Genomic DNA, 25685 nt, shown 5'->3' on the forward strand with positions numbered 1-25685 from the left:
GGGCGGCACAAGGCACGGCACGTGTCCGTACAGCACGGCACGACACGAGCACTTTTCGATAGGGCACGAAGCACGGCACGGCACGCACGTGGGCTGTGTCGGGCTTAGAATTTTAAGCATACAGGCCTTAAAAGCACGGCACACAAAAAGACACGTAATAAGCACGCTTCATTGGTAGGCTAAGCACGCTGCCCGTGGGCCAAAGTATATCAAAATAAAATTTTTTAATGAAAAATAAATATAAAATATCTTGAAATTAAATTTTTTAATATATTTTTTTAGTATAGGTTTTTTAAAATTAATTTAAGTCCTATTTTAAATAAATATTCTAATTTTTTTATGTTTATAATTTATTAAATGGATAAATAAATATCATGATTTTATAAATGATAAATAAAAAATTTTACGACATTAATATTTCATTTATGAAATCATAACTTAGTTAATAGTTAATGGAGATATGTTTCATTTGTGAATGAAATATTTTTCATATTTATGCACAAAAAAAATAAAATTATGAACAAAATATTTTTATGATAAATTAAAAATTACATTTTCATTCAATGGAGTTTATGTGCAATTATAATATTAGTAGCTCAAATAAAATTAGATGTAATTGTTATTCTAGAATTGTAATTTTATTTTCATTAATTATTACTATGATCTATGAAATTATTATTATTATTATTATTGTTGTTGTTGTTGTTGTTGTTGTTGTTGTTGTTATTAGGCTGGTAGACTTAAAAAAGCACGTCAGGCACGTGGGCTTTTTTAGACATGCTGAACATGTGGACAAAAAAAAAGGTTGGTGGGTTTTTTTTGGGCACGGCCCACGGCACGAGTCTAGACATGTGGACAAAAAAAAAGGTTGGTGGGCTTTTTTTGAGCACGGCCCACGGCACGGTACGACACGAGTGGGCTCGTGCCGTGGGCCGTGCCCGCTCACGAGCCTGCGTGGACCGACGTTTGGTGGGTCGTGTCGTGCTGGCCATCATTAAATGTAAGATAACAGCTCCCAAAAAATAAATGAAAGAGAGAGGCAACATAGCATAATACGGGGCCGGACCCACATCTTCATAAAACTATGTCATAAAAGCAATGGTAGTTCCTATGGACAAAGTGAAGAATAAAGATTTGATGCTGTCTAATTATCTTCGTTAACATTGTAAAATAGATATGGTTTGCTTTCATAATAATAAAAAATGTCACTGTTACTGAGGCTTATCAAACATTTTTTTTCTATTCTTATAAAATAGAAAATGAGTGATGAAAAACAATACCATACAAGCCCAAAATTTTTCCATTTTTACCCCTTTAATCATAGCCTATCGGCCTCTCCAATTAGTTGAAATCTTGATGATTCGACCACAAGTTGTAAGAGAAATTCTAGAATATATCTGTTGTATTATAACCAATTAATGCATGCATGACATGTGTAATTGAGTTTAATACAACCACTACTTGCATGATAGTTTACAAAATAAATACACACATGTCATGACATTATTTACTTGTTGTATGGGTGACATGGTACAACAGATGTATTCTAAAATTTCTCCAAGTTGTAAAATACCATTTGAGTCACATATATTATTGGTAGATGAGTAGATCGCATCTCCCTCAACCAACGAATTGCATGTCATGTGAAAAATAATTTGACTGTTTAGTTTGTTTTTCAATGAGACGTATTTCGTTCAAACTTTTACCTTCAATCAATCGGACCGAAGAAAGTAGGAAAAAAAAATTAAACAAATAAAAGGTAGAACTAGTTGACAGACAAAATTTTATAAACATTTTGAAACAACCAACATTAAAAAGAAATAAAAAAATAAAAGAAGAGATCTAGTAAAAGAAACATGAGTTTAGTAATTAAGCTAGGAAAGGAAAGAATCTTAGTAAGCTTTTCAACAAGATCCTTTTCAATGTCCTTTTCGACAAAATCTTTATTGTCAATATATTGAATAATGATGGTGGTTGAGTTGTCACTATGTATCTCGAATTTAAGCTTCTGATACGGTCTTTTAAAATAATTCTGGATATTTTATTTTAAATGGTAACTTTTAATAGTGGTTAACTTGTAAACAATTGTTGCCAAATCATAAACAAAATCTTATTGTCTCACGGAAAGATACTGGAAAATAATCATGAGTTTAATAAGCTAGACAATGAAAGAATAATATATATATGTTATATAGTAATGATTGATTATTTCTTCTTACCGCTAAGAAATCTTTTTCCATGCCTTTTTCGACAAAATCTTTATTGTTATATATTGAATAATGATGGTGATTAAGTTTCCATTATGCATCTCTCATGTAAGCCTCAGTCCGTAGAATTAACTAGCTCTCAGGATTCCTGCATCAGTTAACTACAGATTCCAGGTTTATCAATAATTATGGTATACTATCCTCCAAATATCTGCGCATAAAGGATAAATTAAAAAATAAGACAAACACATACTCTAACATATTTTATTTTATCATGTAATATATTGAATTTCATATTTTTCTGTCTTTTTAACTTGTTATAACGATCCTTTATAAGAAATTAAATGTATCTTGATTCTCTCCCACACTAACTTTAGAAGAGAAAATTATTTAATTTGCTTTATTCTTTTACTACTACTGCGTCAAAATAACCAACAATTGACTACAACAATTATTGAATATGTAACAAATTTACATCCATTGACGACATCTTTTACTTGTTTGTGTTGGCATCCTTATTGGCAAATTACAACATCGTTCAGTCTTCTTATAATTAAGCAATTGTCTATGTAACATAAATTATGTATTAAGGACATCAATATGGCGTGGAGCATAGCGCATAGAAGAGAATAAGTAAAGTCCTAGGCGTCTACTCCATGTGGGAAACATGGGATTATCACAAAGAGAGATTTAAAGATTATAACAAAAGAGAGATTTTAACTAACTTGTTATGGAGGGATGAGATAACGATCAAGTTGGCATAATCTGTAGAGATAACGACGAGTTTGGAATAATCATGTGGTGATAATCTTATGATATTCTGCCTTTTGATCAATTGAGCACGCTCGCTCTCACAACACAACTCTCTTCATAAGAATTGGCCAACATGGATTGTCACTTTTCATGTTATTTTGATATTACCTTGAATGGCATATTAATTTGATTTGAAAAAATGGAACGAGAGTAGAGGAAAAAAGGAGAATGAAAAGAAATAAGAAAAAAAATGATGAATTCCATATCAAACCAAATAATGAAATTGAGATCGATTCTCTTTTTTTTCGCATTTTTCTCTAATAAAAATACATCATATTAATGACCAAGTATTGATATTTAATGCTCTCAGTTTCTCTCTTTATCTCCCACTTTTCTCATTTTAATTTGGAAAGTCTAAAATACCTACCAAAATAACTTAAAGTTTTAAATTTTACCCTTTCTTTTTTCTCTCCTCTCTCTCATTCTCCCGACTTTCCTTCATCTTCACTTTGTTTAAAAATTGAAGGTTAGTACACTTTCCTTCATTTTTTGATCTTTCTGTATCGATGAGAGCAATAATTGACATCATCAAACAATCCTTTTCTACCCAAATCATGTTTATAAATAAAAGTGACAATAGCAAAATCATGATATGGAATCTTGATCATATCTCATGATCCCTCTTCAGCTTCTATGTTAACCAAAGAGAAAAAAATACAAATGATAAAAGAATAAATTTTAAATGCTGTCCTTTTTTGGGGGGGGGGGATAAAAAAGAGTTTGAGATCAAGATGAAAGTGTTGCATAAATAATAATAATTATAATAATTAAAGAAACGGCTTGCATCTCCACTGATTGCTGAGAAGAGAAGTGGTTTATGCCGGCCGGTTCCAAGAAGACAAGTGGTGGGTGTCAGTGCATGTTAGTAATTATTGGGGACTAGAACTGATTGTCAAGAGTAATGGTGTGTTTGGGATTGAGGTTGGACAGCTGTAACTTTTACGTTATAGTACTAAAGTATTTGATAAACACTAATTATTGTAGCTTGAAAAATATGTTAATATGATTTTTTTCTTATATAATAAAAAATTTATTATATCTTTAATAATTTTATCAAAATTATTATTTAAAATTTATATTTACTATATATTATTAATTTTTGTTTCATATTTACAGTTTTTTTTCCACATCAGTTGTAGCTTAAAAGCTGCAGCACCTCAATCCCAAACAGGACTTGAATCTTGTTCAACAAGCAACAGATTCAGCGCCGATGAAAGAAGAACAAATATTTATTTTATTTTATTTTTAATGAAGTCAATTCTGAATATAATTATAATTAGTAAAATGGGAGATAACGAGATAAATTGAGAGGTTAAATATTTTTCACTCTTAATGATAAAAATAACCACATCGAAGTGCACTGTTAAATAAATAAGTGCCATCACTATTTATGCAATTTACATGATATTATAATTAATCTTGCATATGATTATTTATTAATCACAAATATGTAACATGTGCTAGCACATACTATTTTCAGAGCGATAATTAGAAACATGAATCTCAAAGCTTTCTTTGTTCTCTCCGCAGTGCTCTCTTTGCTTCTCTTGGTATATATGCATCTCTTTTTAAGGAAAATTTAACATAAAGGATACCTAATTAAGTTAGTTTTGATGAGATTCTCTTTATCATTTGTTTGATCTAATTTTTTTTTTTCCTCTTGTTCAGTTTGCTAACAGAACAGAGGCCAGAAAAGATCAGGGAGAATATTGGAGAGGCTTCGTCAAAGATAGCGACGTGCCAGAATCAATTCAAATTCATGTTCGCCAGGATCCTGTCTCAACTGCCTCTGATGCCAAAGCCCACTGCAAAGAACCTGAAGATTTAGAGCACAAGAGAGAAAAGACTTATGTCAAGGATTCTGACGCAACGATTGATATCTTAGTTTATCACAATGACATTAAACCAACAGAACAGAAGTTATTTGGCAACCACTTCGAGTCAAGCCCGGATGCTACAATTTACCACAATGACATTAAACCAACAGAACAGAAGTTATTTGGCAACCACTTCGAGTCAAGCCCGGATGCTACAATTTACCACAATGATATTAAACCAACAGAACAGAAGTTATTTGCCAACCACTTCGTGTCAAGCCCGGATGCTACAATTTACCACAACGATATTAAACCAATTGAAATGATTAAATCTTTTGTTAGCAAATTCTTGTCAAACCGTGATGCTACAATTTATCATGAGTAACCAGACTCTGCTTTCAATCGTGTGGAGAGAGCCCGTTATCATCAGTAATATTTGTGCGTACGTGTGATGCTCTCTTTCTATGAATAAGTTATGAGGAGTGCGGTTGTTTAATGCTCTAAGGCACAAGCTTTGTAAGAAATAAGTGTGTTTTTATTTTAAAATAGAATAAAAATTTGTGCCCAGTTAATTAATTACCCCCTTTCAAGTATTTTTTTGTCTAAAGCTTTCCACAAAATCTTTTCATAAGGAAAGGGCCTTGCTACTTGATTCAGTTTTCTCCATATCAACACTATTAGTGTAATAATAATACAAAAAATCATTAATCTCAGTAATTGATGAACAATATTCTTTGCTATTATATTGAGAATTGATTCCTAATATGAGAAAATAAATTAACAATTAAAAAATAATAAAAGATCGTGAACTACTTAGATTTATGGCCCTCTCACATGTCGATGGTACTTTACATAATTAGAAGCCTTTTTATTAATTTTAACAGACACCATTCAGTCAACTTTCGGGACATACTGATAATTGATGCAAAATTCTATTTGGGAAAAAAAAGTAAAAGAAAGAACTCCTATTTTAGCTCTTAAATCTTAATTTTTCAAATTTTAGAAGGATTAATGATCAACATTATTTTGCCTATTTTATTTAATTTATAACTATAGAAATCCTAAAGTTGATGGAGTATACTTAATACCTTATTTTCCCCAATCACAACCGTCTAAATTCCTGAAACATTTCATTTCTTAAATTTCAACGGTACAGATTAATTCTCTTACGAAAACTCAGCGACTTATCATGGACCGCCGCTACTAAAATACATAAGAGTAAAATACTATAGTATTCCGGGACAAATTTATTTCTTCCACGACGCAATAAAATGCTGCGTCCAATAACATTCGGTTTCCTAAAGCTTACCCAAATCGCAGATAGGAACATGGTTTGCAATAATTTTTCTAACAGATCCTGCCATCAAATTCGTTAAAAACTGGTTTAATTTTTATTAAATAATTTTAAGTAAATTGAATAAGATAAAAAATTTAAAAAGTTATTATTTTATAATGAAAAAGCTAGATCATCCATACGTAATAAAAAATAGTATGCATTCACAACTTAATGCAATATAATCTAGACAACCAAATATATTTTATGTATTTTTTACAAATTGCTTTTAGTATAAGCAAATAAGGTGGTTGTCTAAACATTCATATTTTTGGAAGGTCTCAATTTTTAATATTTTCTTAATAATTTTCTAATTAATAAAGATATTTTTTTAACTTATGTATTGTAGAAAAACCTATTTTATTATTAACAACTATACTACAATTAAGAGTCTTTTTTGTATAGAAAATCAATATTTGTAACCTTATTGATAAAGAGAAATGATTAATAATATTTTTAACCATTAATTCATTCATTATTAGTTTTCTCAAGAAAAAAAGTTAAATTCTTTACCTTTTCATTTTCCTAAAAAAAACTTGATTATTTAACATTGAAATCTTTGACTTTTATTATTCCTTTAGTTTCTATTAGAACCTTATAATATAAAAAATCAATAGATAAAAAAAATTTGTTCCTCATTTCTTTATGAAGAAAATTATTATATTTATTGGTTAATTTAAAAAAGAAAAATTAGTTTCTTGAAGTATGAAGACCATATCTATTATCTGATAATCAATTTATGATCTCGACTTTCTAGCTATGTTCTGTCATTCTAAATATTTTATTTGAAAATAATATTGTTTTTATTTATTTGTTTGTTTGCTTTTTTAAGAGTTCTGATGGAAGTAAAAAAAACAAATCTTTTTGACTAATTTTTTAGGTTTTTTTAAAAAGATTTTTTAAGTTATTTTTTTATTACTGTTAAAATTTAAGAATTAAAGATAGAATGAACTTTTGAGTCTTTTTATATTTCTTTGAGTATTGAAATTACAAAATAAAATATGGCCTTACAAAAAAAAAATTCGCCTAAGACCCCATATACTTTAAGCCGAATTCGGGGGAAATTATGAATTTATTAATAATATATATGATGTATACTAACCAATGTACAAAACAGTAGTGGGTGACATAAATTAGAATTGCATTGCAAAAACAAGAGGTTTGAGTGAAAAAGAATTTACAAACTCACATTACAATGTTATATAGTTGCCATATGTCTCACATTTTCAAATGACCAAAATATAATAAATACAGTATAATCTTTATAACTGAATATTCAATAGATTAATAATCTCTACTGTGTAATAATTTTTTATGGTCATGACTTAGGCCAATAGGTTAAATTAATAATTGCAATAAATTAATAAGATGATATTTTTTATGAAAACCCTTATATAACTATGTGGCTCCATTCATATCAAAATTAATAATTTTTTAAAATTATAAATATAATTGACAATAATTTTTTATTTATTAAAATGTGAGTCCATTATTATCTTTTTCCCTTATTACTTCTTTTCCTTGAAATATAAATCTATTTGAATCTCGTATCTAATTTTTCTTATTACATCTAAAAGTTTTGGGATTGAATTCTTGAATTATAATAAAAAAAAATTATGAAGTGCTTTCGTACACATAACTGGCTCCAAAGCAATTGTATCATTCTCAACTTTTATCATCGACATGATTTTAAGTGATGTCAGTAGTGGTTTAATTTCTTCTAAACTTAAAATCTCTCAACTTACATCATTTTTATTATGATAATCCAAGAGGTAATTAAGTAGATAAATACAATACAGTTATTGTTTTGGTTTATCTAATATCTATTTAGTATATTAATTCATATTCAATAAATTAGATTAGTAAAATATAACGAAATTTTAGTTAATTAAATGTACGTTTATTGAACTATAAATGCACTCTAGAAATTAATAAATTATTAATTTATTATTTAAATAATAATTCTTTTAATTAATAAAATTTATGTAGTCCCAAATGTTATTAATTCATAGAAGTTATATGTAATATGTGTCAACTATATAATATCATAGTTTGTAAACAAAACATAACTCTTTTGTTAATTGAATACTAACGTAATGCTATAGGAATAACATATGTGACCAATTTGCATAAATGTATACTCTCTGTATCTTATTACAAATTCTTTATAAATCAGTGACTCAGATGTTATTATCTAAACTCGTGGAAGCATTACTTTTGTCCCTGCCAATATCATTCAGATTAATAGTTGTTGTGCGTTCAGATTCACCAGGAATGCATACGCAAAACATAGACTGAACCCAAGAGCTTCGAAACTCGAAACTGAACCAAATCATTCTAATGGAAGAGAAACGCCGGGAAGCCGGAGCGCAACCGGCGGCTACGAGCTCGGCCGCAGCTGGAGCCGAGTCAGCGGCATCCGAGCCGGCTTCGTCTCGGCGCCGAGCCGGAGCGCACAAAAGGAAAGCCTCGGCGCTCTCAGCGACTAACGCTTCATCCACGCCGTCGAAACGCATGACTCGCGAGAAGAATTTAGTTGCTCACACTCCGATCTACAACCATAACGGGCCGTTGACGAGGGCTCGCCAGGGCCCCACCACTCTGGCCGCCGCCGCGGCGTTTGGTGGAGCTCCGGGTTCGGCTGGCGGGAAGCTGGAGGCGGCGCGTGATGACGCGAAGTTTGAGGCGATTGAGGAGCTAAACAAAGCGAGTGGAGTGGGCAGCATTGGAGGCGAAAATAGAAGCGGATTTTGAGGCGATTAGATCTCGTGATAGTAATGTTCATGTTGTGCCTACACATTGTGGTGAGTTTTTCTTTCTTCTTTTTTTAAACCAAAAAAAAGATTTTTTCTTTTTAATAAATCCTTATCTTTGTGTGTGTTGAACTAAATTTGATTTTTTTTTTTTTTTTTGGGTTTTCTTGCTGACATGTATTCATAGGAGTAATGGAAGTTGAAAATTACAAGTTTTTTGCCGGTATACTTTCGTTTGGTAACTTACCTTACATAAATTTATTGCTTTTTAGAAATTTAGAAATATGAGGTTTCTATTTAAGAGCTCCTGCTGTGCAAATTAAGACTTCTGATTTTGTAAGGAAGCTTTTATTTTTTTCTTTGGTTGCTTGGAGAATATGTGAGGAGAAGAATCAAGTGGAAATTGCAGACGTGCGATGCTTCTGTAGTTCAATTAGGCTAAATTTGTTGTGCATTGAGTTCGTGTTAGTACTTTATTGGAGTTTAGTTTTAGTTTATTTCTTCCTGTTGTAATTGCTGTTATGGAAATCATTTCTTTGGTATATTTAATAAGGATGTGGATTTATGTTCGGATTGCTGGGAAGAAAGGGTGAAGGAAAGGAAAGAAGTTGAAGTTTTGAATTTTGTTATTTTGTCAACTTAGTTAGATTTATTTTATTTTATAAGTACATGTGGGGAAAGGAACAAAGTTGAACTTTTAATTTTTTGTTATTTTGTGAACTTAGTTAGGTGTCTATATATATATATATATATGCGCGTGTGTGGGGGGAAAGAAACAGAGTTGAAATTTGATTTTTTTTTTTAACTTTATCAACTTAGTGAGGTTAATTTGTATGTGTAGTGTAGGGAGGTTGGATCAGAAATCTTAAAATTTCTGTTGTCTTGGTTCCTCACTTGAAGTAGATTGTTTTGTGGCTAGTTAAATTTTGTAGGGAGGATATCTCTATTTTTTTCCCCCTTCCCTTTCATGAAACCCAAATTTTATCTGTTTTCATTCCATTTCTGAAGGTAGGAAAAGAAAATTCCATTTCTGAAACCCAAATTTTTACTGTTTTCATTCCATTTCTGAAGATAGGAAAAGAAAATTCCAATAGATTGGATTAATGGCTCTTGAGTTGATTTATCAAAGTGAGGATATGGCCAAATAAAAATGAAAATTTGAATTTTTGGCAGTTGCGCAATCTAATATCTACTGAAGCCAGATTGCTTTATAGCTGGTTAGGCTTAACACTTTTTCTTTCCCTAGTCATATAAAATGCTTTTCTTCATTCCGCAAACCCCATTTCCTACTGCACCTTTGTTTTGTCCGCTTACCATTACTTGGCAGGACAGAATGTCAAGTTTTTATAATTGGATGCAAATTAGTTTTTGATAGAATGCCTAATTGAAGCTTCTTGTCCCTTGGTTACTTGAAGCATGAGAAAAAAAAAAAAAAAGATTTGGATTCTCTTGTTTGTGAGTGTGTGCGGCAATGAAACCTCTTGCTTTTCGATTTGATATTATCTCCCTCTTTCTTTACATAGGTTGGTTTTCTTGGACAAAAATTCACCCCCTCGAGGAGCAAGCATTGCCTGCATTTTTCAATGGGAAGTCTCAGGACCGAACTCCTGATATCTATATGGAGATACGCAATTGGATTATGAAGAAATTTCATTCAAATCCAATCACTCAGATCGAATTGAAAGATTTGTCAGAACTTGAAGTTGGATCCTTGGATGCTAGGCAGGAGGTGATGGAGTTCTTGGACTATTGGGGTTTGATTAATTTCCATCCATTCCCACATGTAGAATCCAGTGTGGCAAATTCTGATGGTGACAGGATGACCGATGCTGATAGTGATGCAGCAGCAAAAAAGGGTTCCTTGCTTGAAAAATTGTATCGCTTTGAAGAAATTAAAGCAGGTCCTCCTGTTGCTCCAATGCCTAGCATAACATTTCCTGCTGTGCCATCTGGGTTGTTTCCAGAGTCTGCAATTGCTGAAGAGTTGGCGAAATTAGAGGGACCAGCTGTTGAGTACCATTGCAATTCTTGCTCGGCTGATTGCTCTCGCAAACGCTACCATTGTCAAAAGCAGGTTTGGTTGATTCTTATTATTTGATTATCGAGTCTCCATATATGGAGGAAATTATTATCATTATTTTAAATAAATGAGTGGGTATGCCCATAGTGGAAATCAAGAATTCTGATGTCTGATCATCAGTTTCTTTGAGGGCTGTGCTTCATGATCTGAATTTGTTTAGCACATGGTGTGTAAATACTTAAATCCAATAATAACTACAGTAAGGCATTCAATCAGTGGACTTATTTTAGAATGTTTGTCATGTCATGGTGAAAAAACCATATGTTTGATGAAACAAATTTGGATGATTTATTGGTTGATTTTTCATTTTGGTTTTTTTATAATTCATTTTCTGTTTATGTTCTTACGCAGGCTGATTTTGATTTATGTACCGATTGCTTCAATAATGGAAAGTTTGGCTCTGACATGTCATCGTCGGATTTCATTCTCATGGTACCAGGTGAAGCAGCTGGTGTAAGTGGTGGAAAGTGGACAGATCAGGAGACCCTTCTCCTCCTTGAAGCATTGGAACTTTATAAAGAAAACTGGAATGAGATTGCTGAGCATGTTGCCACTAAAACCAAAGCCCAATGTATATTGCATTTTGTTCAAATGCCAATTGAGGATATGTTTCTTGATTGTGATGATGATGTAGATGGCAATTTGAAAGAAACTACAGATGATGCTCCAACAAATGGTGATACTTCTGCATCTAAAGATGTTGCTGAAGCATCAGAGAGTAAGACTGGTGCTGTTGAGGGTCAGACCCAGACTTCTCCAATGGAAACTTCAAAACCAGAAGATGCTAGTGAATTGAAAATATGTGAAGACACTTCAAAGCCTAAAGATGAAAGTGACGTTAAAGTTGATGAGCAAATGTTAAAATCAGAAGATACCAGTGAGGGGAAGGTTGGTCAGGAGACTGGTGAAAACATTGCATTGAAGGCTCTTAGGGAAGCATTTGAAGCTGTTGGTTATGTTCCAACACACGAAACCCCACAATCCTTTGCTGAAGTTGGAAACCCTGTAATGGCATTGGTAAGTTGTGATTTTATATAATTTGTGCAGAAAGTAGCGGTTTTTTTCTTTGATCACGAAGCGAGGGAAAACCAAAGACAAATTAATATTTACCAATCTCTTAGGTTTAGATTTGAGGTTTTACAAATGTTATTTAAAAAAGTAATGAGCATGAGCTAGTACTTTCCAGGAAAAAACTGTAAGGACATGTTTAAACTGTCTAAATGAAAAGGTTGATCTCCTTTCAAATTAAGATTCAGATCTAGGAGTTATGTTCAACATTGATATAGTTATGAAACTGAGGCACAGAGGACCTGTTTTTTGCAAATGGTGTAGAAGTTCATCATCTTGCCGGATATTTGAGTAAAACTTTTTAGTGCTTTTGAGAAGCCTTACCTCTGGCAAGGTGATTCTTTGGAACCTTAGGTCATTAATTGGGCATGCGTTTTGTTAGGTCCACACCTCAAACATCAATGTCCTCTTGATAAGTGCCTTCTTTGGCTTCTTATCTTCTGCTATTTAGGTGTATGTATAATTTTATCGAATTTCTCTGCTGTGTCAACCTCTTTACCTCCTTCCAAAATGTAAATCAATTAAAAATGGATGGTGGATATATTTTACCAAATTGGAATAAGATGACATCTTAGAACTGCTGTCATAGTACTTAAGACGTCTGCTAATTGGGAATTATACTCCTTAATGCATAAAACCTCTTGCCTTTGCCTCACTTTTGCCAGGAGTTAAAACATCTTAGGTGCTCATTTTCCTTTAAAAAAAAAAATGCGAGTTTACAAGTTCTTATCTTCTGCAGGCAGCATTCTTGGCACTATTGGGGGGACCTGATTTGACTACTGCTTCAGCTCGTAGTTCTTTGAAATCTATATCTGGCAATTCTCCTGCAATGCAGCTGGCTGCGAAGCACTGCTTCATTTTGGAAGATCCACCTGGTGATAAGAAGGAAGTGGCTCGTTCTGAGAGGTATGTAGATTTTCTGTGGATCTTTAATATTGTGACAGAATGTATTTTATGTCTGACATCAGTAAGAGGTTCACAGTATTGTTGCTGAAATGGCTGATCGAGATATTCAAAAAGATGAAACCCTGGAAGACATAAACGTCAAGGAGTGTAACTCTGCCTCAGTGTTGGATGAAAGAGATTTGTCAAATGATCATGGAGACAAGAAAATTGAAGATTCTGTTCCAGAAGAAAAGAGACACGCAGCTTCCTTGAATGAAAAACCCTCAGAGAAATTAAATGGTGCTACAGGACCAGCGAACCAAGATACTCCTGAGAAAGATGAACCTGGTGATTTGAATGAACTAAGCAATCCAAAATCTCCAAAGGACAATCAACCAAGTATTGTGGAGGAATCAAATGATTTACCATCCAAGGTTCTGCAAAGTTCTCAGAAGGAGTCAGGAGAGGGGAGTTCAGGAGAGCCTGCCCCACCTGTAGATGTAGAAAAGGATAATAGTCTGTTGTCTGATTCTCTTCCTTCAGGAAAGAATGAGCCTGATCAGCCATTTATATCAAATTCAGTTGCAGAGCCATCTCCACCTTCCAAATTAACTAAGGATGTGGATATGGTTTCTGATCCTCAACCCTCAGAGAATAATGAACCTGAGAAACAAATTACGAGTTCCACAGAAAAGCCCTCCGAATCCACGGAGGCACCCAAGGATGTAGAAATGGTGTCTGCTTCACTGCCCTCAGAAATAAATGAACCTCAATGGACAGACTCGATAACTGGAACTGAAACAGCTAGAGGTCTCCTTCCATTCCTCTTTCTGTCTCTAAACCTGTCATATTATATTCAGAAATTGAAGGCACAAGGAGCCTGTTTTATTGTCAATATTCATTATGATTTTGCGGCAACATCAGAAAAGAACATTTGAGGAAATGTAAAACTGAGGAAGGAGCAATGTGTTTGAATGGGTTTAAGCAAATTCATATTTCAGAAGTATTCTAAGAATGATTTAATTATTTTGAAAATAATTTGAACGCATGTCATATCTGCTTGAGCTGTGAAGTCATGTTTGATAAAAGTTACTAGTAAGAGGAACATTTAGTTATTCTATTAGGAAAGCTCTTTCATCATGGTCTGTGCTTCAGTTACAAACAAATGAATAAAATTTGATTTTATTTTAAGTTTCAGTTTGTTTGATGCATGCTATTTTCTGACTGCCTCTTCTTGTTTTTGCATTATTTACAGTTGAGGATCAAAATAGAGATGGCCAAGATGAGAAGCATGACTCTAAAGAGACGAAAAATGACCAATACATTGATAAATTGAAGCATGCAGCAGTTACAGCACTTTCCGCAGCAGCAGTGAAGGCAAAACTTCTTGCTTGCCAGGAAGAGGATCAAATCCGACAACTTGCTACATCACTGATTGAGAAGCAGGTAATCTTATAGCCAAGTTGGCTTTCTTAATTTCTTCTGTTGACTTAAGGAATTAGACTTATTGAAGGCCCAATTTTGTTGCAGTTGCAAAAGTTGGAAGCCAAGCTAGCTTTCTTCAATGAGATGGATAATGTGACTATGAGGGTAAGAGAGCAATTGGAGAGGTCAAGACAGAGGCTGTACCAGGAACGAGCACTTATAATTCAAGCTCGACTTGGCCCCTCCAGAGTTATGCAACCATCAGTGCCTGCCAATAGAAATCCAATGACCTTTGCTAACTCAGTTGCAAGACCTCCTATGAGCATGACCTCCCCAAGGCCACCAATTTCAAGACCAATGGTGCCTCAATCGTCTACCCCATCCAACCCATTTGGATCCACAACAACGGCGGGAAGTTCAATTCGGCCTTCCAGCCAGGACAACCTTTCTTCAGTTGGGATGAAGTAATCTCTCATCAGAATCTGAATAGACTTCCCATCCAGCAATACATGTTACTACTATTTTTACCAAGTGAGTATTCTTTTTTTACCCCACGTAATTTATTTCACAATAATGCTATGGATCCTAACATTGAGTTCTAATTTGAATTCCAATCCTATGTATCACTTATCTATTGGATAACGCATGTAAAACTACTAAACTATCCAATAGACGAACGTCACATTAGTTTGGACTCAAAGTGAGACTTAAATGTTGGGATCCCCAGCAATACTCTATTTTTTTTCTATTTGTTCACATTAGTATTTAGCATGAAATTTCACTTGCTTTTCCTTCATCCATATCACCAAGATTGACTTTTACCATGAAACTTGACAGATCAGGAAATTTTAAACTGGAAAAGTTTCTAAGTAGAAAACATAGCATACTTGGTCATTGAATTTTCCCTGGTTTGTGCAACACACTGCTACTGTCTATTTAAGAAGTCTTAAGGTTATATGGAAGAATCTTTCAAATTGGCATTGACATAGGATCTGATATTCTGAAGGATCAGAGGCATGTGAAAAAACATGGCATCTGAATTGATTTTGTTCGATGCTTCCTGTGCTCTCATTGTCTATATTCAGCATTGCATAGTATCTCTTATCAAAAAATATTTTTCACTAGTACTAGATTTTCAAAGAATTAAAATATATTATATCCTTTAAACTAGAATAGATCAGGTTTCAGTGATAAACATCATCTTGTATCTTGTTCAAATTTTTTTATTTTAACACATCTCTTGGACGCATTAGCTGAAGCAACAAGTGCAACTTCCTAATTGTCTTGAAGAACAGACTGTTGGTCAAAACTAAAAATTTTCATGTCAACACTGGCAAAGCAGCAATGTATTTACATATTTTGCTTTTTGCTTTTGAGCCCATTCTTTTGCTGTCACGTCCATTTTAAATGTACATGTTTTAACTGCTCCTCTAGTCTCCTAATTTACTGGTGCAATATCATATATCCACATGACATAGCCCGTCTTCCAGATGATACTTTAGTTGCTTTTTCTTTTTCTTTTCTATTGTCTTGCACATTTTCAGCGTCTTAGAATTGTACTGAATTTGATTTTTTGACTATTGCGGTTAAATGAATGTTAATCTCTAACATGTGCAGTTATTGGAAGGTATTCAAGCTTGCACATTGGTTTAACCCAGTAGGATCAAAATTTTCTCATAATTTCAAGAGCGGAAGTTTTAGTTGGGTACTCAACTCAGCTAGCAATCTCATCTCTGCATCATCTTGGGATAAACTGAGCAGTTCATTTGGCATCTTCCCAGTCAAACCATCCCCGTTGAAAATAGAAATCGTGAGACGGTTAAACAATAGCTTGTTAGGTGTAGGAAGGATTTCGATGATGTTTGTATCTTCATGAGGCTTAGTACAAGGTACTGCGGCATAGTTAATTTGTGTTAATTTGTGAAAAAGATGTATCTTTTTGTATCCCATCTATCTGCAGTTATCATGATTGCCAAGAGTTGTAGATATCTACGTCAATGTCCAACTGGTTACCGCAATTTCATCTAGGTAAACGTATCAATGTGGATTTGATGCTGGCTATTCAAAGCGTGAATTCGGATCTTTATAAAACCTTTTAGACATTGTTGCTGGCTATTCAAAGCTATGAACCATACATTATCCCTACAAGCAGTTCTAGTCTTCTAACCCCTGCGCTCACACCACATAAATGACAAAAATGAGTTTCCACATTTCAAGCGTGCGTCCTTGAACGGATTTGATGCAAAGAGCGCAGGTTAAATTACACGTATATCACATTATTTTGATTCCCTTTCACCCCTTTATTTATAGGTTTCCAGAAAATGGAAAAAGACTTGAGTCTCATATGACGCCAAAATATTTGGACATAACAGCATCAGGTAAAACCCACATCACCAAGAAATAAGCCACCTAATCGTCCTTGCCCATATCTGTGTCAACGAAATTGATTCAAGACTCCATGCTAACAGCTGCATTATGCATGGTCTATTAAGGCCCAATACTAAATTGTTTTTTGAAAAAAAAAAAGAGAATCCTCAGTTGCAAAAGCTAAACCATTGTGCTCAACTTTCAGGAGGAAAAATAATAACAAAATAAATTGCCGGTGAATAAAATTGTCCAGTATCTTGACAACCAAATGAAATAAATAGAACATTAAGATTAAATCACGACCGGTCATCAAGAAAGGAGGAAGAAAATAGCCCAGTGCAAGAACGAAACATAACACTTCAAGCAGTAGTTACACAGAAGAACACAGACAACTAAAGGTAACTAGTAGGAATGAACCAATTTGTTTCACACAAACACTAATGTACAATGTAACCTTATACATACCCATAAAAATGGTTAAAAAGGCCAAATCATTTGTTATACTGCTTATTGCTCCTTGAAAAAATTAGACCATATCTTTAGCACTCGCATCCACTTGACCTTGGCTGGCTGCTGTTACCAACATCAATGGTGTCCGGCAAGTATCTTCAGAGCAAAGAGATTTTCCAACAAGCACAAGGGCAAATAAAATCAGTATAATTTCAAATTCATCCAAAAGGTGAAACACAACATCGGTAGCTTGAACTGAACTAAGGATCAAAGTATTTTCAAGACTACCATCCACAAATATCCGCAAAGTGCAATGCATATTATATATAAACAGGAAAATACACAATTTTTTTTTTTTTGATGAGGGAAAATACACAATTTGAAACTGATTAAAAACAAGCACCACACAGGAGTAATCTACAAAATTTTATGGAGCACTAGAAATTAACTTTAATTTGCTATTCAAATTTTATGACGGGAAGCCACAGTAACTGAATAGTGTCCATAAAACTAACAGAAACCATAGAAACTAAAATGCATCAATACAACTAAGTTACAAGTTCATGTAAAACACTTTGTAGCAAACCACAGAATTCAACAAAAATCTTGGGTAATTTTGGCTTTTGGGGCTGCCCAACGCCAAGAGAAAAAAAAATCAGTAAGCACAATCAAATGTATCTTATTCCTAGCTGTATGAGAAAGAGGCAAATATTAAAATGTGTGGGAGAGTGCTACGAGTCAGAATATTCCTAACTGTACGAGAAAGCGGCAAACGTTAAAATGAGAGGACGTGGTGTGCGTCAAACTAATCAATGTCAATGATCCCTCAGCCATTCAATAAATGGACAAAATTGAAAATTGTGTATGTAAATAGAAAGAGTTGATCTTTTCAACTTACATCTCTTCCTCCTCCCCACTCTTCAAAGCATTTTTAGCTATGCACTGGAAAGCTTCTTCCACATTAATGCCTTCTTTTGCAGAGGTCTCAAAGTAAGGAATATTTCCTTTGGAAGCACACCATGCTCGAGCCTTCTTCTCCGAAACCTGGGGGTTTAAATTGAGCAGCATGTTGGCTTCAAGCTCAAATACAATGTCAACTTGTTTTTTCTTATTGGGTACTGTGTGAGTTTGTGTGTCCGTGTGTGTGTGAGAGAGTAATGATCGATGAGAAAACATCACAGAATATACATACCACCCTACTGTTTCCACCATCTACATCAATCTTATTTCCTAAAACAACAAAGGGGAAATTGTCTGGATCCGAAGGGCTAGCCTGCAGGCGGTTTGTCATATCAATTACTGAAAGAATAACAAAACTTTATTCATGTCATTTTTCAGTAAATAGTACAAAAGCATAAAAGCAATACCTGAATGAGGAATTCTTCTCTCCAGTTATTGAGGTTGTCAAAGGACTTCATAGAATTTACATCATACACAAGTACACAGCAATCTGCACCTCGGTAGAAAGCAACACCCAGGCTTTGGAATCTTTCCTGACCAGCTGTATCCCAGATCTGTGAAAACAGAAGCATGTTGAAAACACTAATTGTACAAAGAGGACCAATCGGATATTTACACCTACATCTAAATAAGTATAACATCAATTGTCTAATTGAATATAATAGTAGGCACTCCACTCTTAGGATAGCTATCATTACACTTTCAGTGAAGAAATGCAGTTCAATCATAACAGAGAAGTATTGACAATGCGACAATGAAAGCATTTAACTGCTCATAAAACCAATATAAGGAGAAAATCTACTCCCAAGACATAAACAGATGAACAATCTACAAGATTTGAATAAGAAGAAAAAAATCGAAATTGAGATAATTAAAACAAGCATCTCAGTGCTATCACGGTGCCACTCACCTGTAAGGTGAAGAGCCTATCTTCAAACTGCACTTCCTTTGTCAAGAAATCAGCTCCGATGGTCGCCTTGTACTGATTGCTAAACTTCTTGTTTACATATCTTTAAGTTAAATGTCAAGCCAAAACAACATCAAAACACAGAGAACAATCTGCCATAAATCTTAAAGTAAACACAATTACTTCAAATAGAAAAATAAAAAGAACTCGAAAGGATACTGATTCATCAAAGAGGTCTTGCCCACCCTGCACATCAGAGATCAAAAAGAATTAACACGAAGTAACCGAATTGTAACAAACAAACTAATCCAACTCCTCAATTAAATCGAATTATACAATAAAGATCCCTTGTATTAACAACTAAAGAATTGCAAGAACGTGAAGATATCGAATTATGCTAAAAAAATTCAAATAATTCATCGGATCATCTATCGTTCAACTAAGATCCCAAAAGGATCAAACTAATCTGTACGGAAACGGTAAACCTAGGTAGAAAAATACTAAAAATTAGATAAATAAATAACGAAGTCATGTAATTGAACAACTGACCCGCTGTCGCCGAGGATGATGACCTTGAGGAGAGTTCTTCTACGAGACGGCATCGTTCTGGGGAAAATCGGTCAATCGATCGAACGATCTACCTCCAAACGCAAATCAGTTGATCGTTTTGATGTGCTCCGTAGTTGTTATTGAGGCTCTGCGTGTGTCGTCCGGTGGAATTTTTTTTTTTTTTAAATATTGTAAAAGGTTTTTATTAAGATAGGATTTAATTTTGTATTTCGAAAATTGGACTGTTGTTTGCTTCGGACCTTTCTAGTAAAACTTTTTGCCGCTCACTCGTGGCAAAGCTGGACTGACCTGTAATTTGACTTCGACTCTAATTATTCTCTTTTTATTTATTTATTTTTTAATTTTCTGGGGATCGTCTTCGTGACAGCTGTATCCTCGATGACTAATTGCATCATTGGCTAGTTTTAATTGATTTGCGGAATTACTTTTAGGCACCTAAGGTCTTATGTTTTCTGAAATAAAGATGGTCGTCGATGTGTATCTGATGGGCCCCGCGCCGGTGAGCCCCAATTTTTGGGGTGAAGTGAAGTGAAGACTCAAAGAGATAATCCGCCTCAACACATAGGGTTAATGAATAATTACACTGTTACTAATATTCATTCAATCGTGTAACTACATATGCTAGCTTTTTAGAGAGCCTGTCAAAATAATATATTATTTTAAAATTTATAACGAGACTATTTAAACTTAGAATGGGTAAAATCGTTCTGCCTATAACTGAGTTAAAAATTATATATTTCTCATAGTCGTTTTCTAATTTTTAAACATTTTATTTTTTTCCTATTGATTATATTTTAATTATTTTAAAACTTTGTTTTTCTTAAATTTATCAATGTTTACATTTCCGTCAAAATATATTAATACTATTTTTTTTTAAATCACATACTACTTTCAGAGGTGCTTCCATTTATATGTATACTAATGTTTTCAATGCAAGTGTCAATTGCATTTGCAAACCACGTGTTTCTTTTAGAAGAAATTTCATTCTATGATGGAATTTTTGAAAAAAAATTTCCACGAGTTGCTTCAGTTGCTTCAGTGCCGACATTGTTATACTTTTGGCCCCAAAAGTCTAACATTTCGACATTTATCTCCCAGGCTTCTGTATTTATTTTAGAATTAGGCTTTCATAACTTTAAGTTTTGACACTTTGGTCCCCATTTTTTTCAATTGTCATTCCGCTTCTTATTTGAATGGTGCTTAAAACCGTTTTTGCAGGAAAGAATCAACATCTGTTAGGCAGTTTTAAAGATACATAGCTGGAGAATGTTTGTTGATGGCATGGCCATTTATAGGCAGGCATGAATTGGCATTGGCCTTTTCCAAATTACAATGTCATTGGTGTGAGAGCTGAGCCAGAAAATTTTCCTACTTTTTAGGAAGTGATTCTGGCGAAGCATCACACTGTTTGGGGTGCAACATCTAAAGAACTTTTATCATACTGCTTCTTCTTTCTTCCTCCCTTTGAGAATCCTCCCACACATTTCTTCCACAGGTACCCTCTCTCTCTCTCTCTCAACACAAACAACAAAACCTAAATTTCATTCAGTGTTTTGGTATTTTATAAGAGTCAAATCACAACATGGACAAGCTTTTTTATTTTTTAAAGGACAAAAATTCTATCATTATAAATTTTCATTTGGTCATGAAAAAGTCACAAAGGAGTCAATCTTTATTTGCTAGCTAGATATGCAAATCTTCACTAAACATCACAAAGAAAACTTCTTCTTCTTCTTCTTTCCGCCTATATGTTCATATAACATTGTTCTTTATCTTGTGGCACATGATTTCTGAAAGTTGGCTTTCTTTACCGTCTCCTTGTTGTATGGTTTGAGGAACGCCCTTCGTCTCTTTTGTGTTCTCCTTGGTTTGGTTAATGCATATTAATATTTTTTAAAAATATAGCTTTTTGTTTTTAGGTTCATAATGTCTCCTGACAAGGTATCCGTTGTTCTTGATTATTAATAAAGTTCCCTTGTATCGCTAAGGTTCAAAAGAAGAAGTAAGGAAAAAAATAAAAATGAAAAAGACCTCATGAATAATTCTTTTCAATTTAATGTATTTTGATTATTTGATTATTAGGGGACATAGGGTCATCATTTGGTGGAGCGGTGAGGTTTCTCCGGCACCGTTAGACTGAAAATCTTGGTCGGAATTACCTCAGCATCAAATGGAAGATAATAACCAATCGCCCGGAGCATCAAATTCGCCAGATGCTGCAGAGACGCCGCCGTCACCTTCACGAGCATCATCATCACCACCTCCATCAACCCCACCTTCGGATGAATCACCACCTCCATCATCACCACCACCATCATCCCCACCTCCGGACCGTTCACCACCCCCATCATCACCACCTCCATCCCCAGAGTCACCGCCGCCATCATCTCCGCCCCCATCCTCACAGTCACCACCGCAATCACCCCCTCCTCCAAATTCAAAATCCCCACCACAATCATCGCCACCTCCAAACACAAATCCCCCTCCCCAATCCTCGCCACCACCATCCAATTCAAATGCAAGCCCTCCACCGTCCCAAGACAATCCGTCCGACCCCCCTCCCGGAGATTCTAACAACGGCTCTTCTCCGCCTGGCAACAATAACAACAACAACAACAACGGCAAAGGCAACGGCAACGGCAATGGCAATCACAACAACAATAACAATAACAATAACAACAAAAATTGGCATCCACCCCCACCTCCATCTTCCTCATCCAACTCACCGAATGGCAACCGGTCGGGAGCTCTGTCGCCGCCAAATAAATCGAATGGCTCATCCAGTTCACCATCAAGCAATAATGGGTCAATGCTGTCGATTCCTCTCGTGGCAGCAGTGGCGGCTGGAGCTGCTTTCTTAATTATTGTAATGCTACTTGTTTTCTTTGCATGCAGAAGAAAAAAGAACAGGGAACGGAATGATCAAATGCCCTATTACAATAATAATCATACAACTGGTACGTAAAATTTAAAAAAAAAAAAATGTTTTTTACGTTTGAGGTAACACGTAAATGAAACTACACTGGTTGTATTATCATTATCAATTCTGAGCTAGTGATGATAATCTGCAGCTACTGATTATTACAATAGCGCTGCCACACCGTCACCTCCACCTCGAGCAAATTGGCAGCAGCAGACGGATCATGGTAATGATCAGCATCAACTTTATTTTATATAATTTTATTTTTGAGACAGTAGTGTGTAATAATGATAATAACAATAATAATTTTGTCAATAATAAAATCTATTAAATTTTTGGTGCGGGCAGGAGCTGGTGGTGGTGATCCATTTTACAACAGTAATGCACCTTATAATCAAAATCATAATCATAACAATATGCATGCGAATGATCAGATGAATGATTTGCCTCCACCTCCGGTTGGCGGCGTATCGAAAGTAGGCTGGCCAACGCCGCCTCCATCGCAGCGCGGAGCAGTGACTGTCACCAGCAGTGACATGAGCCACAACTCGAGTTCCGGCCCCTACGGACCTGTGCTGCCTCCTCCGCCACCAATAGTGGCTCTAGGGTTCAGTCAAAGCGCCTTTACCTACGAAGAGCTATCGGCTGCTACCGGAGGGTTCTCCCAGTCAAACTTATTGGGTCAAGGTGGATTTGGATATGTTCATAAAGGGGTATTGCCAAACGGCAAGGAAGTCGCAGTGAAGAGTTTGAGATCGGGAAGCGGACAAGGGGAGCGGGAATTTAAGGCTGAGGTTGAGATAATTAGCCGCGTCCATCATCGCCATCTTGTATCACTTGTTGGTTATTGCATTGCAGGAGACAAGAGACTGTTGGTTTATGAATATGTTCCAAATAACAACCTTGAGTTCCATCTTCATGGTAATACATCTCCAATCATCCTTAGCTCTCCTTCAAATATACGACTACTTTGTTTAATTTAATTTGTTGTTAATTAACAATGCCATTGTTCAATTTGATAGGTAAGGGTCGGCCAGTCATGGATTGGCCAACGAGGCTCAAAATTGCACTGGGATCTGCTAAAGGGCTTGCTTACTTGCATGAAGATTGTAAGTTAAATAATTCTGTCTTTTGTGTTTTTTTGTCTTTTATTCTTAACATTTATCATTTTGTTATGCTTAATGATACGTATACAAAATGATAAGAGATGGGCCTGCGTTAAGGTTGGAGGTTTCGCTAATAAAATTTTTTTAAAAATGAAAAAAAATAAAGGTCTTATTAAAATTTATCTTATCTCTTAAATGTGTTGGCTATCTATTTAAATATTTTTAAGTCCGACCTTTCTCAAAATTGTAATTTTATTATTTTAAACTCACTGACCCAAAATTCTGATTTCGCCTGCGATGCAGCACAAACCAAAAGAAACTAATTGGTCGGTGTATATATATATGCAGGTCACCCTCGCATTATACATCGAGACATCAAGAGTTCCAACATTCTACTTGATTATACTTTTGAAACTAAGGTATTAATTTGCAACAATATTATGACTTGGATGTTTGATTCTGTTTTGCATTTTGTTATTCATGCCTATCAAATAGAAATTTATGTGAAGCTGAAAATGAATTTTGGTTAGCCAGGTGGCGGACTTTGGCTTGGCAAAACTAACTACAGATAACAATACTCATGTTTCAACTCGTGTCATGGGAACGTTTGGGTAATAAACAAACTAACCCTTATATCTTTCCACGTTACAATACAATGAAATTGATAATGCCATTAATTTGGTAATTAATTTAGCCCATTAAACGAAAAATGTTACAGGTACTTGGCTCCTGAGTATGCCTCAAGTGGCAAATTAACCGAGAAATCAGATGTGTTCTCCTTTGGTGTAATGCTATTGGAACTGATAACCGGCCGGCGTCCTATTGACCCCACCGGCGCCATGGAAGACTGCTTAGTAGACTGGGTACGGATCCTCAAACCTTTTTGCATCTTTCACCAACAATACTTAATTAGCTGATTTTCAAATTGCTTACATGCAAAAATATTAAATTTGTTTGGTTTTTTTTTTTATGTTACATGATCAACAGGCTCGACCTTTGTGTTTGCGTGCACTTGATGATGGAAACTTCAATGAAATAGCAGATCCTTACTTGGAAAAGAACTATCCAACCGAAGAAATGGCACGCATGGTAGCCTGTGCTGCCGCATCTATCAGGCATTCTGCCCGAAGGAGGCCTAAAATCAGCCAGGTAGTTAAAGCTAATTTATAACTCTTAAGCTTTTAGTTTAAGCAGTAACTTGACTTATCGTAAATTTGAAACAGATTGTACGTGCCCTAGAGGGCGATGTCTCATTAGAGGACTTGAACGATGGTATAAAACCCAGCCAAGCTTCGATCCTCGGTGGCGGCACTGCTAATTCATCGGCTGTTGGCAGCGCGAGTGCTAGATCTTCTGATGTGGATAATATCTCGTACACTGAAGACTTGAAGAAGTTGAGGAGAATGGCAGAAGGAAATGCCAGCGGCGCGTATGTTAGTAGTGAATACGGGGCAACGAGCGAGTATGGCCTCAATCCTTCATCCTCAAGCAGCGAATTCGGGAGCCGAGGCCAGAGTCCTAATACTAAAGTAAAGTCTTCATTTCGAAAATGAGAGAACGTGAGGAACAAATTATCAAGTTGTAACGATAGACATTATGTTATTAAATTTGCATGACATGCATTTTGATGAGATGTGGCTAGCGTACACTGCAGCCGCTGATAATTAGGTGCTCGTGTGACCTTCCTCCATGCATCAAATGTTGATTAAATTTCAATGAAATGGTGAAGGCACAAAATGTAAAATTTCTATTCGTTGTTTTTGGGTGATTATTTGAGTTGCTTTTGTATGTTTTTTGTGCCGATAATTTATGTATGTGTATTATTTCATTTTTGGAGGCATTAATCTTTAAGTTTGAGTGCAAATGTTTTGGAAGTTTAGCATTTCTATCATATATAAAATTGCACGAAATGAGAAAGGTTAAATGCTACTTGCTACCTAGATTAAAGGTATAATGTATGGTGGATAAGCATAATTGGAAATAAGAAAAGGTATTTTTTTTCCTTTATAATTTTTTTCTCCTTA

The 25685-nt window shown here is 34.8% G+C and overlaps 4 protein-coding genes across 4 annotated transcripts; 3 read left to right on the plus strand and 1 right to left on the minus strand.

Annotated features, from left to right (window-relative positions):
* Positions 1-4510: 4510 nt before the first annotated feature.
* Positions 4511-5355, plus strand: LOC112096222 (organ-specific protein P4-like). The gene is made up of 2 exons (XM_024179419.1): positions 4511-4570; positions 4689-5355. The coding sequence occupies exons 1-2, from the start codon at positions 4517-4519 to the stop codon at positions 5220-5222; spliced, it is 588 nt and encodes a 195-aa protein (XP_024035187.1). The 5' UTR covers positions 4511-4516; the 3' UTR covers positions 5223-5355.
* Positions 5356-8370: 3015 nt separating this feature from the next.
* On the plus strand, positions 8371-16463 carry LOC18035386 (SWI/SNF complex subunit SWI3D). Its single transcript, XM_006423182.2, is given in 9 exon segments — positions 8371-8873; positions 8875-8974; positions 10447-10997; positions 11355-12020; positions 12811-12977; positions 13054-13766; positions 14212-14402; positions 14487-14912; positions 15999-16463. Coding segments are annotated over 8 exon segments (3114 nt in total). The 5' UTR covers positions 8371-8510; the 3' UTR covers positions 14850-14912; positions 15999-16463.
* A 554-nt stretch (positions 16464-17017) lies between these two features.
* On the minus strand, positions 17018-19921 carry LOC18035217 (ras-related protein Rab7). The gene is made up of 7 exons (XM_006423183.2): positions 19615-19921; positions 19285-19311; positions 19069-19168; positions 18566-18712; positions 18391-18471; positions 18097-18242; positions 17018-17354 (listed from the first exon to the last, which is right to left on the minus strand). Exons 1-7 carry the CDS (start codon positions 19665-19667, stop codon positions 17288-17290), a joined length of 621 nt encoding a protein of 206 aa, XP_006423246.1. The 5' UTR covers positions 19668-19921; the 3' UTR covers positions 17018-17287.
* Positions 19922-21066: 1145 nt separating this feature from the next.
* Positions 21067-25214, plus strand: LOC18035625 (proline-rich receptor-like protein kinase PERK7). The gene is made up of 10 exons (XM_024179697.1): positions 21067-21130; positions 21718-22592; positions 22707-22781; positions 22904-23476; positions 23578-23664; positions 24010-24080; positions 24196-24272; positions 24380-24524; positions 24649-24810; positions 24885-25214. Exons 2-10 carry the CDS (start codon positions 21806-21808, stop codon positions 25212-25214), a joined length of 2307 nt encoding a protein of 768 aa, XP_024035465.1. The 5' UTR covers positions 21067-21130; positions 21718-21805.
* Positions 25215-25685: the final 471 nt, after the last annotated feature.

This window comes from Citrus clementina, unplaced genomic scaffold, assembly GCF_000493195.1.
Source record: "Citrus clementina cultivar Clemenules unplaced genomic scaffold, Citrus_clementina_v1.0 scaffold_8, whole genome shotgun sequence".
Lineage (NCBI taxonomy): Eukaryota > Viridiplantae > Streptophyta > Magnoliopsida > Sapindales > Rutaceae > Citrus > Citrus x clementina.